Raw genomic sequence first — 17,142 nt, 5'->3', positions numbered from 1 at the left:
GGCAAAGTCCTGCAGCTTATCAACGTAACGATTCGATTGTTTATTAGCGATATATCGATACAGTTTAGTCTTGATCGTTTCTATCACTCGCTCGTCATAATTGGCTTTGACTTCGGTATGCTTGGCGTACAAATGATCGATGTTTTTCTCTCTCAATAACGCATTTAAAAGCCCGCAATCAGAACTCTTGTCCTTTATCTGATCGAATTCTGGTAAGACGGCGGCCTTCACGAAGAACATTGTAAGAGCTGCAGTGACGCTTTGGCCCTTTTAGTTTTTAAGAGGTTGCATCCACAAGAATATAGAAAAAATGTTGATGACAATCAGTACAAACGCCATTCCATCGTTTTCCTTGCTATATTTTGACATATCTAAAAATCGACATCCCATTGATCATCTATGCCAATAGCGATGACTTTATTTTTCTTGAAAGATCTCCGAACACCTCTCTGAAGACTGTAGGCTTCTTGTCGTTGCAGCCATTTTCTGATATTGTATTTACTAAAAACGTATTGTATTTTCCCTCCTGCCTTACATATCTATATAATTTATCAGGTCCCCAGAAACTCCCGGCATTGACAGGATCGTAGTATATCTTTGCTAAATAATCCTCCCAGGTCATGTTGACACTTAAAGACTCATCGATGGAATGAGGAAACGTGTAAACATTCTCCTTTTTTATATGATATATCAAATCACGTGACATATATCACGATAATAAAAACAATAGTAATAATCTTCGTTTCATTCTTTATTTTGAACACATATCCTTATTTGCGTACAATATGTAAGAATGGTAAGGAAAAAGTACGGATAACAGTCGAAGAACTTTCTTCATTATCTGATTCCTGGCTATCTTTATCTTCTTCAGAATCGACAGCCTCCTCTTCAGAATCGACATCCTCCTTTTCAGAGTCGATATCCTCCCCATTTCATCCTTCTTCCAAAAGATAACGGTTTTTGTTCAAGGCCATTTAGACGGATGTCTGTTTATTATAACCATCGAAAAGGAAATTGTTGACTTCTCTCATATTTTCCGAGTGAGTGGCTCCGTTCTGTAACTGCAGGATGAACACGATGTTCTCTGAGAATCTTTTGACGTCTTTGGAATTCTTTCTTTCCTCTGTTTTTAATCTGGCCTCTTTTCTAGATAGACCTTCTCTGATATATTTATTGTATTTTTAGTCCCATTGCTTTTTATTATGTTGTTTCGCTCGTTTCAAGAGATAGTTAAAGCTGCTCGGTCCGATTTTTTTGTAATTACAGTTGTAATAAAGTTGATTCAGTTTTGTATATACTGGTGTTTATATTTGTGTTACTCTTTAATTTTGTTATGAATGGGTTACCGTATGTGAGTGACGAGTGTCGGGTGAGTGTGCTATTTTTAGATCGAGTATTTAAAGTGACCGGTTTGGGTGTAGTGGTCAGTAGAGGGTCCGGTAACGACATCAGCCGGGTGCCACGTTTTGCAGCTCCTGTTTCAAGATATGGTGAATATCTCAAGTTAGCTTAATACTAAGGAGAAATGGGTAGCCATTGAGATTTTGGATTCTGTTAGGCGGGCACATGTTTTCCTAGCCGGTAAGGTTGTTTTGTTGTTATTTTGTACATTTCGCTGGTAATTTAGTTCTTAGTGTAATTGGTAGTATGTTTGTATGTTTATCGGGACTTTATTAGTCACAGTATGTTTTTTTCAGTGCGTAAGGGTGTTTGATACAATTACCTGAAATACAGACTGGTGTGCTAGACGGAAATTTTCCTATGGAAGGTCGTGGGGACAATTGACGAAGGTCGGGGACGCATTCTATGCTGAGTGGGGCGTGGCTTTCTATCCGGGCAGTGTCGTAGACTGGAAGCGAGAGACCTGCGAGTCCGGGGCTTTCGGTTAGGATAGCGACAAGAGGGACAGGAAATTTGACGAGGGCAGGAGCGTCTCGAGTGCATAGTGACCTTGAGTTCATTTTCAGAGAGGTTTTAAGTGTTAAAAAGCGACTGTTATTACAGGCTAATTTTCATATACATGCTTTTGAGCTGAAATTTGAAGTAATTGTAAATTCACGGTATTTTGAATTATTGAACTTTGATATTTTTTTGAGTAAATTTTTCAACAAGAGTTTTATTGGTTGAAATAGCTTCTAAACAACATTTTGTAGTTTACTTCCATTTTATATCTGATACAGTGTGATTTAATTTTGAATTTAGTTGATAGTATCAGATATTTGTTCATTTGTTTAATTGAATTATTATTCTTTTTTTTTGTTATGTTCGAATGAGAGTGGTGTGAAAGGGGGAGTGAGAATAATGATTTGTTTTGTTTATTAATTTTTTTTTTCAAATTAAACTTGTTTATTTTCTTTACAAAATCTTATTGTTCATTCAGCTGACAAAATCCAAAAAGAACTCATTACATATGGTGGCAGCGGTGGGATTTTGTCATTTAGGCTGAGTGATTTTTTTTTGTATTGAATTTTTCATGTTTGTTTGAATTGAGAAATTCATATCCGTTGTGATTGAAACATTTTTTGATTTTTGAAGAAAAGTTCAATAATTGTTTAATTTCTTATTAAAGTTTATTGCAGCTCAGTCCCACCTGAAAGAGAACTCGGTCTTTGATAGTCTGTTGGTTTTGTAGTCTAGAGTTGTACGATGTCGTTACCTGGTTGGGTTAAGAAGGCTGTAGAGGAGGGTCAAGATTTGTCTACTTGTATGGAGATGTGGAAACATGCGTGTGCAGTGGAGCGGGAAGAACGACAGGCAAGACGAGAGAAAGAGAAAGATGAGTTAGAAATGCAGAGAATAAAAATGGAGAATGATGAAAAAGAGAGAAAACGTCTGCATGATAAAGATCTTGAAGAGAAAAGGTTAGAGGTGAGAATGAAAGAGTTAGAACTACAAGAAAGAGAGATGAGAGAGCGGGAGACTAATCCAGTAGCAATGGTAGAGAGAGAAGCGAAACACGAGGTTAAGTTTATCTTACCAAAATATGTTGAAGGTGAAGACATAGATGTTTTCTTAAGATCTTTTGAGCGTTTAGCAACTCTTCACAAGTGGCAGAAAGCAGAGTGGGCTCTCAGACTGATACCACAACTGACAGGTAAGGCGTTAGATACATATGCACGGTTAGGAGAAGTTGAAGCAAATGACTACGATGTCATAAAGAACGCTATTCTGAAGCGGTACAATCTTACAGCTAGCACGTACAAAGATAAGTTCAGAGGGTGTAAGCAATTTTCAAGTGAAACTTTTAGGGAGTTTAGTAGTCGAGCTACCAATTATTTTGACCATTGGTGTCAGATGGAAAAGGTAAACAAAAATCATGATAATCTGGTAGATGTTCTGATGCGTGAACAGCTTACAAATAGTTCTTCTAGAGATCTTCAGATATGGTTGAAAGAGAGACAACCTAAAAGTCTGTAGAGGAGATGATAGAATTGGCAGAGGCTTACCAGAACGCACATAAAGGTAACCAGGTAATGAACAAAGGACCTGTGCCGCAGAGAGAGGTAAGAAACCAAGGTAATGATGTTAAAAGCAATAACAATCATATGGTTGGTCAAAACAGGGAAGAGAAAAAATGTTTTCAGTGTCGTAGAGTAGGTCACTTTATGAACAACTGTCCTCTACGGAAACAGGTACCCAAGAATTCTAGTCCTGGCTTTAATGATAAAGGTCAACCATCTCAGGGATATACTGGTAAGGATAAAGCAGGTTTGATTCATTCTCCTACTATATCGAGAAAGGGAGTGGCAGTGGAGCTTCCGGTTATAGTAGATGAGAAGAAGTCTGTCATTGAGTCAGTTATTCGTCAGAGTGGACTTAGAATCGAAACAGGTACAGTGAACGGTAAGAGTGCATCAGTACTCAGAGATCCGGGTGCACTGCGATTTTAGTATCTGACAGATTTGTTAGTGATGATGACAAGACAGGAGTGACAAGTGATGTTACCCTGGCAAACGGAAATTCACAAAGATGTCCAGAGGTTTGGATACAGGTAGATACGCCATATGTGAAAGGTAAGGTTGTTGCTTTGGTGATGAACTCTCCATTTGCTGATTTGATTGTTGGTAACTTTACTAGGGTAGATATTCCAGTGGAGAGATCTACAAGCCCTGTTAATCCAGATGATGAAATGTGTCAGGCAGTGGAAACTAGAGCTTCAGCAAAGAAGGTATCACAAGATAAAGATGAAGGTATTGGGGATAGATCTGTGGTACACGACATAGTCTCCAGAAAGGAGTGGATAGAGGAACAAGGTAAGGATCCTAGTTTGGAACAGTGTAGAAACAAAGAAGTATCTGAAGGAACGGAGAATGGTAGAAGTTATATCATGAAGGAAAACAGAATGATGTATAGAGTATTTACGACAGTTACTGACGAGGTTCTAAAGCAAGTAATTGTACCAAGTAAGTTCAGAAAGCAAATATTGTCGTTGAGTCATGATATCCCTTTAGCAGGTCACATGGGGATTAAGAAGACGAGGGAAAGAATTCTAAGGAATTTCTTTTGGCCAGGTATTTTTGAGGATAGAAAAAAATACTGTCAATCTTGCCCAAAATGTCAGAAAGGAACGTCAAAGTCGAGGGTAAGTAAGGTACCTCTTGTTAAAATTCCTTCAGTTGATTATCCATTCCAGCGTGTGGCGATTGACATGGTTGGACCTTTGCCAAAAACGAAACGAGGTAATCAGTACATTTTAGTGATGTGTGATTACGCCACTAAGTATCCTGAAGCAATACCCCTCAGAAGTCAAGATGCAGAAGTTGTAGCGGAAGCTATGATGGAAGTTTTTACGAGACTTGGTGTTCCCAAAGAGATACTATCTGACCAAGGTACCAACTTTATGTCCTCATTAATTACAGAGCTTTGTAAATTGTTAAGCATACGCAAACTCAACACAACTCCGTACCATTCACAAGCCAACGGTCTCGTTGAAAGGTTCAATGGAACGCTAAAGAGAATGCTTCAGATTTATGCTCAAGACGAACCAGGTAAGTGGGACAAATTGTTACCTTATTTGTTGTTCGCATACAGAGAGGTTCCCCAAGAGACAACTGGATTTTCTCCTTTTGAACTACTTTACGGAAGGTATGTGAGAGGTCCTCTAGGAATACTTAGAGAGAGTTTGGAGGAAGATGAGGCGGATAGTCAATTACAGCCATCAGTACTGAGTTATATTCTTGAAACCAGGGAAAAGCTGGCAAAGATGGCGGATATTGTGTCAGAAAATGAAGAAGTAAGTAAAATTGAACAGAAAAGGTACTACAATCGGAAAGCAAGGCATCGATCTTTTGAAGTTGGTGACAAGGTACTGGTTTTATTACCTACAAGTACAAAGAAGTTATTAGCTCAGTGGAAGGGACCAGTGTCTGTTACAGAGAAAGTAAGTCCAGTCGATTATAGGGTTCAGTATGATAACGGTGTCAGAAAGGTGTACCACATCAACATGTTGAAACGGTGGATAGAGAGGGATGATGACAACGTTGTAAGTGATGAGAAAGTAATGACTGCGGTCTGTCACGCAGACTCTTCAGATGATGATGATGAGTGGATCGAGAATCCGCTTTTGCATGTTAGAGATACGGTTAACGATGTAACAATTTCTCAAAGGCTGACGCAGAAACAAAAAGGTGAGTTACAAGATTGCTTGGATCAATTTAGTTCTGTTTTGTCCAATGTTCTAGGTCGAACTAGTCTGTTGAAACATCGTGTGGTAACTACAAGTGAAATACCAGTTTTTCAGAAACCTTATCAGATACCACATGCATTGAGGGATGAGGTCAAAAGAGAGTTATCAGTAATGTTGGAGGCAGGTATAGTAGAGCAGTCGGTAAGTCCATATGCCTCACCTGTGGTAATCATTCCCAAGAAAGACCAATCTATTAGGTTTTGTGTAGATTACCGTAGACTAAACGCTGTAACTCAATTTGATCCAGAGCCTAATGCGCAGATAGAGGAAATCATTGACAGATTGGGAGAAGCTAAGTATCTTAGTAAGTTAGATCTCACTAAAGGATACTGGCAAATTTTACTGGACAATGAAGCAAAGGAAAAGAGTGCGTTAATCACACCATTTGGCCATTATTAGTTTACTGTGATGCCATTTGGTATGATGAATTCAGCAGCTACTTTCAACAGATTGGTAAGAAAGATCTTAATGGGTCCTGAAGAGTATTCAGATGCTTTTATTGATGACATTATCATTTTCAGTAAAGACTGGAACAGTCATGTGGGTCATGTAAAAGCAGTTCTTACATCTATTCAGAACGCAGGTCTTACAGCAAATCCAAAGAAATGTGAGTTTGCGGCTAGAGAATTGGAATTTCTAGGTCATTTAGTCGGAAATGGTCAGGTAAAACCAACCTCAGACAAAGTACAGGCTATTTTGAATATCCCTGTTCCCACGAAGAAAAAGGAGGTAAGATCATTTCTGGGCTCAATAAATTTCTACAGAAAGTTTATAGAAAATTTTTCTGAAAAGTCAGCTAGTTTGTCAGATCTCACTAGAAAGTCAAGCCCGAATAAGATTGTGTGGACAGATGAACATGATAGATCATTTAGACAATTGAAGTCAGACTTAGTTAGTGCCCCGGTTCTATGGAATCCGGATTTTGCATTAACATTTACGTTACAGACAGACGCAAGTGACAGAGGTCTGGGGGCGTTATTATTGCAGGAAAAAAATGGTGAGTATCATCCGTTAGTCTATCTCAGTAAAAAGCTCCTACCTAGAGAGCAGAACTTCGCTACGGTTGAAAAAGAGTGCTACGCAATTGTGTGGGCGGTGCAGCGTCTGCAAAAGTATCTGTATGGGAGAGAATTTATCATAGAGACAGACCATCGTGCGTTACAGTGGCTTAAGACAATGAAATCACAGAATCCAAGACTCTTACGATGGAGTTTGGTATTGCAGGAATATAGGTTTACTGTTAAGCATATCCCTGGGGCAAACAACAAGATGGCAGATCTCTTGTCGCAGTCGACATAAATCTTGTCAACTTTATCTGTTATTTATTTACAATGGACATTGGTAAATAAATGGGGGCGTATGTAATAAAGTTGATTCAGTTTTGTATATACTGGTGTTTATATTTGTGTTACTCTTTAATTTTGTTATGAATGGGTTACCGTATGTGAGTGACGAGTGTCGGGTGAGTGTGCTATTTTTAGATCGAGTATTTAAAGTGACCGGTTTGGGTGTAGTGGTCAGTAGAGGGTCCGGTAACGACATCAGCCGGGTGCCACGTTTTGCAGCTCCTGTTTCAAGATATGGTGAATATCTCAAGTTAGCTTAATACTAAGGAGAAATGGGTAGCCATTGAGATTTTGGATTCTGTTAGGCGGGCACATGTTTTCCTAGCCGGTAAGGTTGTTTTGTTGTTATTTTGTACATTTCGCTGGTAATTTAGTTCTTAGTGTAATTGGTAGTATGTTTGTATGTTTATCGGGACTTTATTAGTCACAGTATGTTTTTTTCAGTGCGTAAGGGTGTTTGATACAATTACCTGAAATACAGACTGGTGTGCTAGACGGAAATTTTCCTATGGAAGGTCGTGGGGACAATTGACGAAGGTCGGGGACGCATTCTATGCTGAGTGGGGCGTGGTTCTATCCGGGCAGTGTCGTAGACTGGAAGCGAGAGACCTGCGAGTCCGGGGCTTTCGGTTAGGATAGCGACAAGAGGGACAGGAAATTTGACGAGGGCAGGAGCGTCTCGAGTGCATAGTGACCTTGAGTTCATTTTCAGAGAGGTTTTAAGTGTTAAAAAGCGACTGTTATTACAGGCTAATTTTCATATACATGCTTTTGAGCTGAAATTTGAAGTAATTGTAAATTCACGGTATTTTGAATTATTGAACTTTGATATTTTTTTGAGTAAATTTTTCAACAAGAGTTTTATTGGTTGAAATAGCTTCTAAACAACATTTTGTAGTTTACTTCCATTTTATATCTGATACAGTGTGATTTAATTTTGAATTTAGTTGATAGTATCAGATATTTGTTCATTTGTTTAATTGAATTATTCTTTTTTTTTGTTATGTTCGAATGAGAGTGGTGTGAAAGGGGGAGTGAGAATAATGATTTGTTTTGTTTATTAATTTTTTTTTCAAATTAAACTTGTTTATTTTCTTTACAAAATCTTATTGTTCATTCAGCTGACAAAATCCAAAAAGAACTCATTACAACAGTATCAAAATTTTTTCCATACAAATCATTTATCTTAGAAAGTTATGGACTTTCTCCTATTTACACCAGAAGAATCAGTCTCCCTCAAAGTTAGAAATATTCAAAGTAAATAAAAATAATTTCTCTTTGGGCAAACGAACAAACAAACCAAAATGCATCACGGGAATGTTTAGAAAAGGACACCGCTTGGTTTCGTCCCCCGAATGATTGGGGTTATTCAACCCGTATGCTATGCATCGATTGTAAAGAAAGCAGACTTTGGAAATATTAGCGAACAAAACGTACACATGTTTATTTGTAATTTGTCTGATCATTTCGACCTTTATTTAAAGCGTTGTCAAAGTCGTAATACAACCATACCCGTCTCGTTGTCAGGGGTGAAATTTAACATGAGGCGAAATAACGCGGTATCCTTTAATGTCGTTTGTTTTGTCAGCAAATTTTGTATGTATTTTTCTTCATTGAAATTTGGCATAATTGATGGGTAAAACTACTGCAATGTCTATTATTATACATATACTAAGCATTGCCATCGTTTAAAAGCGTGCATAAAATTTGATATAAAATCGGACCAAGCAGCTTTAAAGACTTCATGTTACTGGTTTTCCTTTTCCTCTTCATTCTCTTTGGGATTTATCAAAAACCGCTTAGGAGGGGGTTGATCTTCATCATCTTCATCGCCCCGTTTCCTTTTCAAGGAAAACTTTTCTGGGCACCAACTCTTCACGTGTCTCTGCAAGTCGTGGATATTTTCAAAAAGAAGACCATAATCATCGCACGAGACATATCTTCAGAGGGAAGGTCTGTTTTTGTCAATTGTTGATCAGTGGAAGGAACTTTGAGATACGTCTGATTGTTTGATGCGTCGTTAAAAGGAATGCTAGTTTCTGTCTGTTCTGAAAACTGGTGTGTCTGCTTGCTAGGCGGGTCCGTAGAATAGTGAGGAACATGTTCCGTCTTGTTTGGGTTTTTTGACAATAAAATGTCTCTGTGCATGCGCAGATGTTCATATCTGGTTGGTTTCAGGTCGATAAGTAGATATCCGTAAGGTTTAGAGGTGGCTTCCTTAAAATGTCTTAAAAGATGTTGAGAGTTCTCGGGATACATCTGTCGAGCCAAAGTCATGACTTGCTGTCTGCCCACGGGGTTATTAAACAGGACGACATAGTGACAATTTCGTCTCTGAGTCGGATCCTTGTTATAGTTCATATTTTGATTGATTGCCATGACTGACAAGTTTCAGTGCTGACTACCCTCCGTAAATAGCTCGTTAATTCTGGAATCTTTAGCTGCTGTAGACATAAGATCGTCTAGAATTATCAGATTCCTGGTTCCAGGATGAATTAAACAATCTTGCTCTAAATCTAATGGTATTCCCTGAATTAATTCAACAGGAGGGTACATGGTGGATTTGATGATGTCATACAGAGGTTGTCATCGTCTATACAGCCTCAATATTCTCTCAGGAGGAGGAGAAACCTTGGTTTCACAGTGTTGCAACAACATTTTAACAAAATATGTCTTTCCAGAACAGGTCGGTCCTGACACATTGGATGTGAAGGGATGTTGGAATACAAAGTCATGATATTGTTGTTGTCTCTCCTGTTGTTGTTGCCTCTCCTGTTATTGTTGTTGGTGGTGGTGGTGCATCTCCTGATGTTTTTGTTGCCTCTCATGTTGTTGTTTTTCCTGTTGTTGTTGTTGTTGTTGTTGTTGTCGTTACACTTCAGATTCCCGCATGTCATTTTTATATTTCAAATGTTTTTTTTAATTATCAGGCCAGACATAAACACTGGGGCATATATTACAGGTGTACATGTTGATCCTTTGACGTCCTTCCGTACTATGATGAAAATGGTTTCTGTTTTTCATTTTAATAGACTATGTCACATGATCTCATTTGCATATCTGTAAGTGAAACTGATTATAATAAACACACCCTGTTTGTTTTCTATTTAGTAATCTGGATTCTCAGTATCTGGTTCCTTTGGACTTCGGAATCAAGGTCTCTGGGACACTTGGACTCCGGAATCAAGGTCTCCGGAAACAAGATCTCCGAGATCCTTGGTCTTCGGATTTCAGGGATCCGGTATCTTAAGGATCTGCGTTGGCTCCTCTGGGGACTTTTGATTAACCATTTTTAAGTACAATCACCACATGTTTGTTTTTATTCATTTATTTACATTTTGTAAAACATAATGAGGATACATTACATACAAAGTTAAAATGACCAATGATCTGTTTTATAATGGAGAATTAACCATCGCTCAATTGTGACAATACCTTTGAATAAAAATGATATAACTCATTAAACACACATTTTAACGTAACTGTTTTAATAGCATTATACTACAAGCCATAGAATATTTAAACATATTATATACAAATAAACATAAACAATTAGAATGAAAATACAGCACTGAAGTCCCTAAAAAAGCATGACTAAAATTGTTTTGAATCATCCATTGACTCTAACTGTTAAATATACAATTGTAATTTGCAGATTTATCACTCACACAGCTCGTGTGTCCTAAAATGACCGTGTGCTATGGTGTGAATCCCGTCATCCAGAATATGACTTTCGTCATCGAAGGGGCTCAGGGTTGTTTTGTTTAAAACAATGGTATATAATTGATGGTTAAATGACCTAAACGTCACCATCGAGTCCATTTGAAACTCTCTATTGAACAAACAACTTTTGTAGTTCTCATGATGAATGCTTAATTGCATGACTACTTTACTCACTCCTTTTGCTCGTTTCTTTTCGTCCTTCCAGATGAACTCATTCTCGTTTTGAACAAATTTCTTTTCATGAAGAAAACTATATCTAGGGTTTTAGGCCAATAAATTCTCACATGTAACGACCTTGGCATTCGTCCTTTATTTTACCTAGAACCTTTTTATTTAAATTGCTGTGAAGGAAATGACTTTCGGGATAATCGATGAAATCAAAGTAATGGTGATCCTCCTTAATGTCTACATACACATCCTCGGTGGATAGGTCATAGCATAAGGAGTCTGTGTCTGTAAAACAGGGAGCAGCTCGATCACCATACTTTTTCTTGATGTGGTTGTAATGAAAATCATACATCAAGACCTTTGAAAGTTCTAAAATGATAAGCCCAACATAGATGGTTCGATTAAGGATTAGTTTTGATTTGGTTAATTCTACCGAGGCTAAATCTTCATTGAAATCTTCATTAAAAGATTAAAACCCAGGTTTAGCCGAGAGTTAAATGTCTACTCGTTTTTGTATATTCTTCATTGTCTTCCCAAAGCACTATTATTCATTAGTTTGAAAAATTCTTTTTCAAACTCGTTGTTGGCGTTCTTTCGTTCACTCGTATTGAAATCAATATAGGCTTTTAGCAATGGGCTCTGCTTAAATGACAATACCCGGTGAACATTCTGAGCCTCATCTCCAATGCAAGGTAGAGTTACAAATTTCTGTAGTGAACAACGTAGTTCTCCTTATCAAAGATTGGGAAGTAGCTTGGTAGAAATACCCTCTTTCATTTCTAGCTTAGTTAGAAGATATTTCTGAAAAGGGGAGAGCATCTCAGGTTTAATTCGGGGGCTAAAAAAAAATAGTCATTGTGGTAGTCATGCAATTCCATGGGATATTTAAGATCAACCTCGAATACATAACCAGTGTCCCCATCGAGAGGAATGGAATGGACGTCGATCGTCTTCGTTTCGTCGGGGGTCAGCCAACAAAAATCATGAGCCGGTAGCGCCTGACTCATGGCCCATCCATACAAATTGTTGGCATCCAAATACATCAGATAGTTAGCGGGTTGACGGGGATCATATTCGCTAAGGTATGGATTGTAAGTATTCGCATACCTTTAAGAAATCATAGCAATGCCCCCTCTGAGCACCTTTTCCACAAACAGATGCATATCAAAGTCGGCCAAAAGCTCAAGGTTAACATCTGTCATCTTTAGAGCGGTCGGCCTTGCTAGTCCTGGGACCGTGTAAAAATGAGCAGCATCGAGGCCATACGAACATAAGCAGAGACTACGAACATTTTCAAACACATCAGAGAAAAGATACACGTCGGTTTCCATGTACAGATCATGGTATAGTCCTAAATTCTGAATGTTGAAAGCATCCCAAACCCATTGTGCATGCAAATAGTCCTGATCGGACACAGTTTTGCCGTCTAGATCATTGTAGAAAGCCCTTGTGGCGGAAGGGTCTTTTCTTGAAACTCTTGAAGGAGTTCATGTAGCGGTATGGACACTCCCTTTCTGCTCAGCAACTGAAGCTTTTGATTGTTTCCTAGATGAGTAGAGGCTACGTATGCTTGGAGATGAGGACATTTATGAAGACCCTCTTTGGCTAGATTAGTGGATAGCTTGTCGAGAGATGTAGACACAAATTGGACCGTGTCGACGAAATCAAATATTCATTATGAAAACGAAATGTATCTCTTGTTCTTGGGAATGCAGTTGATCTTTTTGTGCTTGAACTTCCCGAGGGCAGTCATCATATGGTGAGCATCGTATCCTTTCAGATTATAAAAAAATACCGGTTTTTTCTTTCTGAGTCGAAAGTTTAGATTACAGTTACTGTGAGCTGCACCTCCAAATTTTCCTGTCATATGACAGTGATCACGAACGGTATCTCCCAAGTCTTTGTTGCAGATATGGCATTAAGTTGCTACCTGGAATGCTTTTGTCTCTTCCTCAGACAAATCTATAGGCTTTAATTCGCGTAGGACCCCCAAAAGCTCGTCATCTAATTTGATTAAATGGTCAATAAATTTGTCAACGGCATCATGACCACGTTATGTCACGTAATTCATTGTGATATTTGATGAAAGTCCGACTACTCTGTAAGTAAATCTTGAGGGCTCGTGTTTTGCTAGCTTAATAGTGGACGATTTGCTAGGATCCGGTTAACAAGCCTCTCAAGAATACTTTCAAAGTCGGCATAGATCACAAATGGAACCTTGAGTTGCTTGGAAACATCGCTGAACTCTAGCCATTTGTCTTCTTCAGTTGGCATTTCAGACTTCTGTGTACCGTGTACCTTACAGTAAGGCACATGTTTTTCTAAAAGCTGATGTTTACATAATCCATGCAGACAATAATGACAATGAAACAGTTGGTTTACTTTTTGTCCTTCATTCAGTAATCTGTTAAAGTTTTTTATCCAACAGTAGTCTGAGTTTTCTCCCCTGTCTAGGATGAGGAGATCCACATGTTTTAATCCTCTTTCTCTTGTAAAATGGAAAGGATATTATTCTCGTTTTTCATAACCAAATACGTTAATGGATATGTCATTTTTCTTTTCAAATTTAGGAATGTCTCCAACCCTAACAGGATATGAAATGACCGAGAAGTCTAGCTTCTCAATGTGTCGCAGATATTTTATAACTCGTTGTGGATTCTTTTTTACTGGGTAACAAGCAGCTAATACCGACCACAGGAAGAATTTTTGATCGGTATTCTGAACGTTGACAATCGCTTTTGTGTTTTTGCTGGCACGTCTTGCTGGAAGTGGTAAATAACTGGAGCCTTTTATCTGATTGTATTGCACGATATGGATTGCCACTCCCAAAACCTTGTACAGTACCCAGTTACTGCCTTCTCTTTGGTATTCAGTGAAAGAGTTGAACATGTTCATGATGCTCTCCCTCAGAGCGAGCTCAATATTTTCGTTGTTTACCACTATATGACAAAGTCCATGGAAATGAGGTCTGCAGTTTAAACTTGATCTCCTTTGGTTTTTATGAATCGCACTTGTAAGGTGAGATAAATTTTTATTTCTTTCCTCTTGATGCGTTCCTTTTTAAAAATCGATCTGATAGTCTCTCCCTTAACTTTAAGGAAGGTCAAGGAATCGTACTTCCTATTGTCTGTCGCTTCTAAGAAAATGTTCTTTAAATTTTCCTCAATTGCCTCTTCCTTTAAATTACAATCTTCTGTGACCTCATCAGCTTCTGCGTCTATAAATCAATTAACAAACTATAAACTTATATGATTTAAAATTAGGAAGAAATTTTTTTAGAAAAAACCAACACTTATCGCTTTACCATTTATATTGTTTGATGATTTTCCACCGCCTGATTGATTAGGACATACATTTTCTTTGTCATCACTGTCACTGTTCTTTGAATCATTCACCGTTTCAGAATTATATGCTTTTTTATCTGATGTTTCTAGGTGGTTTCTCATGTGTCGTAAATAGCTGTCCCTTCTGTTCAACTTTTTCCACAAGTCTGACAGACTAAGGAGTCGCAGCAATGTTAAGGCGTCCCGATGCTAAAATACGACTTGAAAACGATATTATTTGAATCATCGCAAAACTACTTTGACAGGGGGTATTTCTTAAAATCTATGTTACATTTATAGACACCGATGTTAAACATTATATTTGATGCATTTTTGTGACGTCATATGTACTTTGTAATCACGTGACTGGCGAATCCTAATATTGCAAATGATCTATTTAAAACGCATCGGCGCAGGTGATTAATGACATTAAATCATACATATTTTTAGGAAAAAATCCTTTGTTAAGTCATATACTTTGAAGTTCTTGCTTGGGAAAGAAACAAATATTTCGTTTATGGAAGATATTGTTGAAACATTCCACAAAATCATCAAAATAATGCACATTTTTACTAATCAAAGCGATTTACAAAAAATTGGGGTAAATGCGTAGGTTTCCCAAGCAAGATTCACATTGGTAATTATATTCTCTACCAATTTTACGTAAAATATTCTAAAATTGTGTTGATCTTTCACCTGCGCCAAGCTGGTTTTCATTCGTTTGTTTACACGTAACAGGGAGAGTCTCCAAACCACTAGTTTATAAATAGTCTTTTACTTAGAACGAAGCTTTAAAACTGCCGACTATTTGATACGGGTTTTTAATATGAATGAATTATGTACGTCTAGCATTAACAGCAGCATCTATGTACAGGAAATGTGCGGTATTACAGTGTATACTGGTTTGATATAATTCACTTTAAACGTTAAGATACATTCCCTGAGAACTATCAACAGGAATGCAGATCGTGACGTCAAAGTTAATTATGACGTCATATCGTATGAAGTACTGACAAGTGACTTTCTACATATCGCTGTAAAATCCATCGGGAAGCCTTAACATGCCCGCGGTCTAAACCATGTGTAGATCGCTGATGTCGAAGCAAATTCGATAGTCGAGTGAAAATCCGTAACAGCAGGCATGTTTTTCTCCGTTCAAAAGTATCAATATTTCTTATATTAACATTTTTTAATGATAATCAATCACTATTTACAAAACAAAAACAAAATAAAACAAAACAAAACCCACAGCTCTATATTAGAATAACAAAATGTAGTAAAATTGTTTACTCAATCGTAAAACCTATCCCTTTAAATTTCATTATCTAACTTATACGAGTCTATTATACAAATAGAATGCACTGTCAAATCACTCATCTGGAAAACCCAAACATTTAACACTTTTTACATTTAAAATAACACTTTATTGTTATCATTTAAATAGATTTTGTTTTTTTTCACTGAGTTCATGTCTATTTCTTTTTAAAAGAATGTAAAATATGTCCTACCTTTAAAGGAATAATTACGAAATCTAAATAGCAACTACACAATGTAAACTTCTTTGAAACAATCTCCGATGAGACATCTTTGGCTGTTGTAGTAAGTTTGATTTAAAAGCAAAGAGTTTCTCAATTTATATCTACATATATCTCCAGGGTGATTCTTAACTATCAATTTATCTGATTGGTTACTTTATGATCACGTCACTCCATCGTCATAATCATAATCAATGTTCATTTAAAAAGGGGTAATTTTCCATTCTGAAATTCCAGAAAAATTATTTATAGATTTTTAATTTTGTAGGTAGATATCATTTATTAGTTATTTAATAAGGAAATTTTGAATACTAATTGCTTACTAGGAAACTTGTCATGAGATTTAACATACTTTTGTATGTGGATTTTTTCTTTACGATTTGTACCTGTATTGAAATGAATGGTTGTTTTAATGATGTGTGAACACACCTGTCATATAAATGTTCAAGTTCATTGAGGCATGTCTCTACCTGTGATGTTTAAACATGTTTTTACCTGTAGTATTTCGGTTGAGTAAATCTCTATTCAAATGCTTTTTCAATGGGATCTTTTGTTCCTTTGTTGGATAAAATTGTTGTGGCTTAATTATTAGAACAAATGGTGTTAGTTTCCATGGTTATAGATGACGACATTGGGGTTGCTATGGTTATGGATGACGTCCAATGTGGAGCCAATAGTAAGGTATCTGGGCCAGAAAGGGTACTTTTATACTACTATTTTTGGTAGTAAATTTTATTCAACTCTCCTATGCAATTACTCAAGCAAACTGGAAGGGAAACAGTGTTTGGCCCAAATAAGCTCACATTATAACCGCTGACAAATCTTCGTATTTAAAAATAATCGATAAATTTGATGTGATGTATTCAAAAGCAGCATTGCTTTTCATGGAAACTTAATAAATACCTTTAAAATAGTCAGATTTTTAATGGTACGAACAATTTAGATATTTTTTGTAGTCGTATGTATTCTTTCGCCAGAGTTCAATATTGCTTGGATACAATTTTGATTACTGATACATAATGCATCGTTGAGTTTGAAGGCATTAATTCTATTTTTAAATATTACATGTACACACGATTCTAATGGGGTTTCCGATCTATAACCGGAAATATTACGTAATTATTCAAATACCGCTACTTGTCATGCGAAATTACATATCGTTGAATTTATAATAAAGTAGTTATTATTATGTTTAATACCTTCTATGTGACATGTGTTTCTTCTTGTTTTATCACAAACGATATTTTCTTACATTTATTAAGTCTCCTATTTGGGCATTTGTAGATTATGTAATGAGGACAGAGCGCTTTCGATTGATCGGCTCTTCAGTGGATTTCAAATTGTAACAGAAATAACGAACG

At 37.1% G+C, this 17,142-nt stretch overlaps 1 protein-coding gene and 2 long non-coding RNA genes across 3 annotated transcripts; 2 read left to right on the top strand and 1 right to left on the bottom strand.

Annotated features, from left to right (window-relative positions):
• Positions 1-1,273: 1,273 nt before the first annotated feature.
• On the top strand, positions 1,274-2,658 carry LOC117682029 (uncharacterized). Its single transcript, XR_010713045.1, has 2 exons — positions 1,274-1,581; positions 1,698-2,658. It is a non-coding gene; the product is annotated as an uncharacterized lncRNA (long non-coding RNA).
• A 54-nt stretch (positions 2,659-2,712) lies between these two features.
• On the top strand, positions 2,713-5,093 carry LOC136275038 (uncharacterized). The gene is made up of 5 exons (XM_066083298.1): positions 2,713-3,303; positions 3,633-3,831; positions 3,891-4,403; positions 4,617-4,988; positions 5,032-5,093. Exons 1-5 carry the CDS (start codon positions 2,713-2,715, stop codon positions 5,091-5,093), a joined length of 1,737 nt encoding a protein of 578 aa, XP_065939370.1.
• Positions 5,094-13,667: 8,574 nt separating this feature from the next.
• Positions 13,668-15,908, bottom strand: LOC117682192 (uncharacterized). The gene is made up of 3 exons (XR_004596649.2): positions 15,755-15,908; positions 14,228-14,456; positions 13,668-14,140 (listed from the first exon to the last, which is right to left on the bottom strand). It is a non-coding gene; the product is annotated as an uncharacterized lncRNA (long non-coding RNA).
• Positions 15,909-17,142: the final 1,234 nt, after the last annotated feature.

This window comes from Magallana gigas, chromosome 4 (assembly GCF_963853765.1).
Source record: "Magallana gigas chromosome 4, xbMagGiga1.1, whole genome shotgun sequence".
Taxonomy (NCBI): Eukaryota; Metazoa; Mollusca; class Bivalvia; order Ostreida; family Ostreidae; genus Magallana; species Magallana gigas.
Note: the sequence above shows the minus strand (reverse complement) of the source record. Positions and strands in the feature narration are given on the sequence as shown.

What these genes read in the sequence shown, in the direction of transcription:
- LOC136275038 (XM_066083298.1), top strand. Translation starts at nt 2,713, where the DNA reads ATGTGGAAACATGCGTGTGCAGTGGAGCGGGAAGAACGACAGGCAAGA. An exon ending in ATTGGTGTCAGATGGAAAAG is followed by an intron (nt 3,304 to 3,632) that starts GTAAACAAAAAT and finishes CTACGGAAACAG; the next exon opens with GTACCCAAGAATTCTAGTCC. An exon ending in AAAGCAAGTAATTGTACCAA is followed by an intron (nt 4,404 to 4,616) that starts GTAAGTTCAGAA and finishes AAATTCCTTCAG; the next exon opens with TTGATTATCCATTCCAGCGT.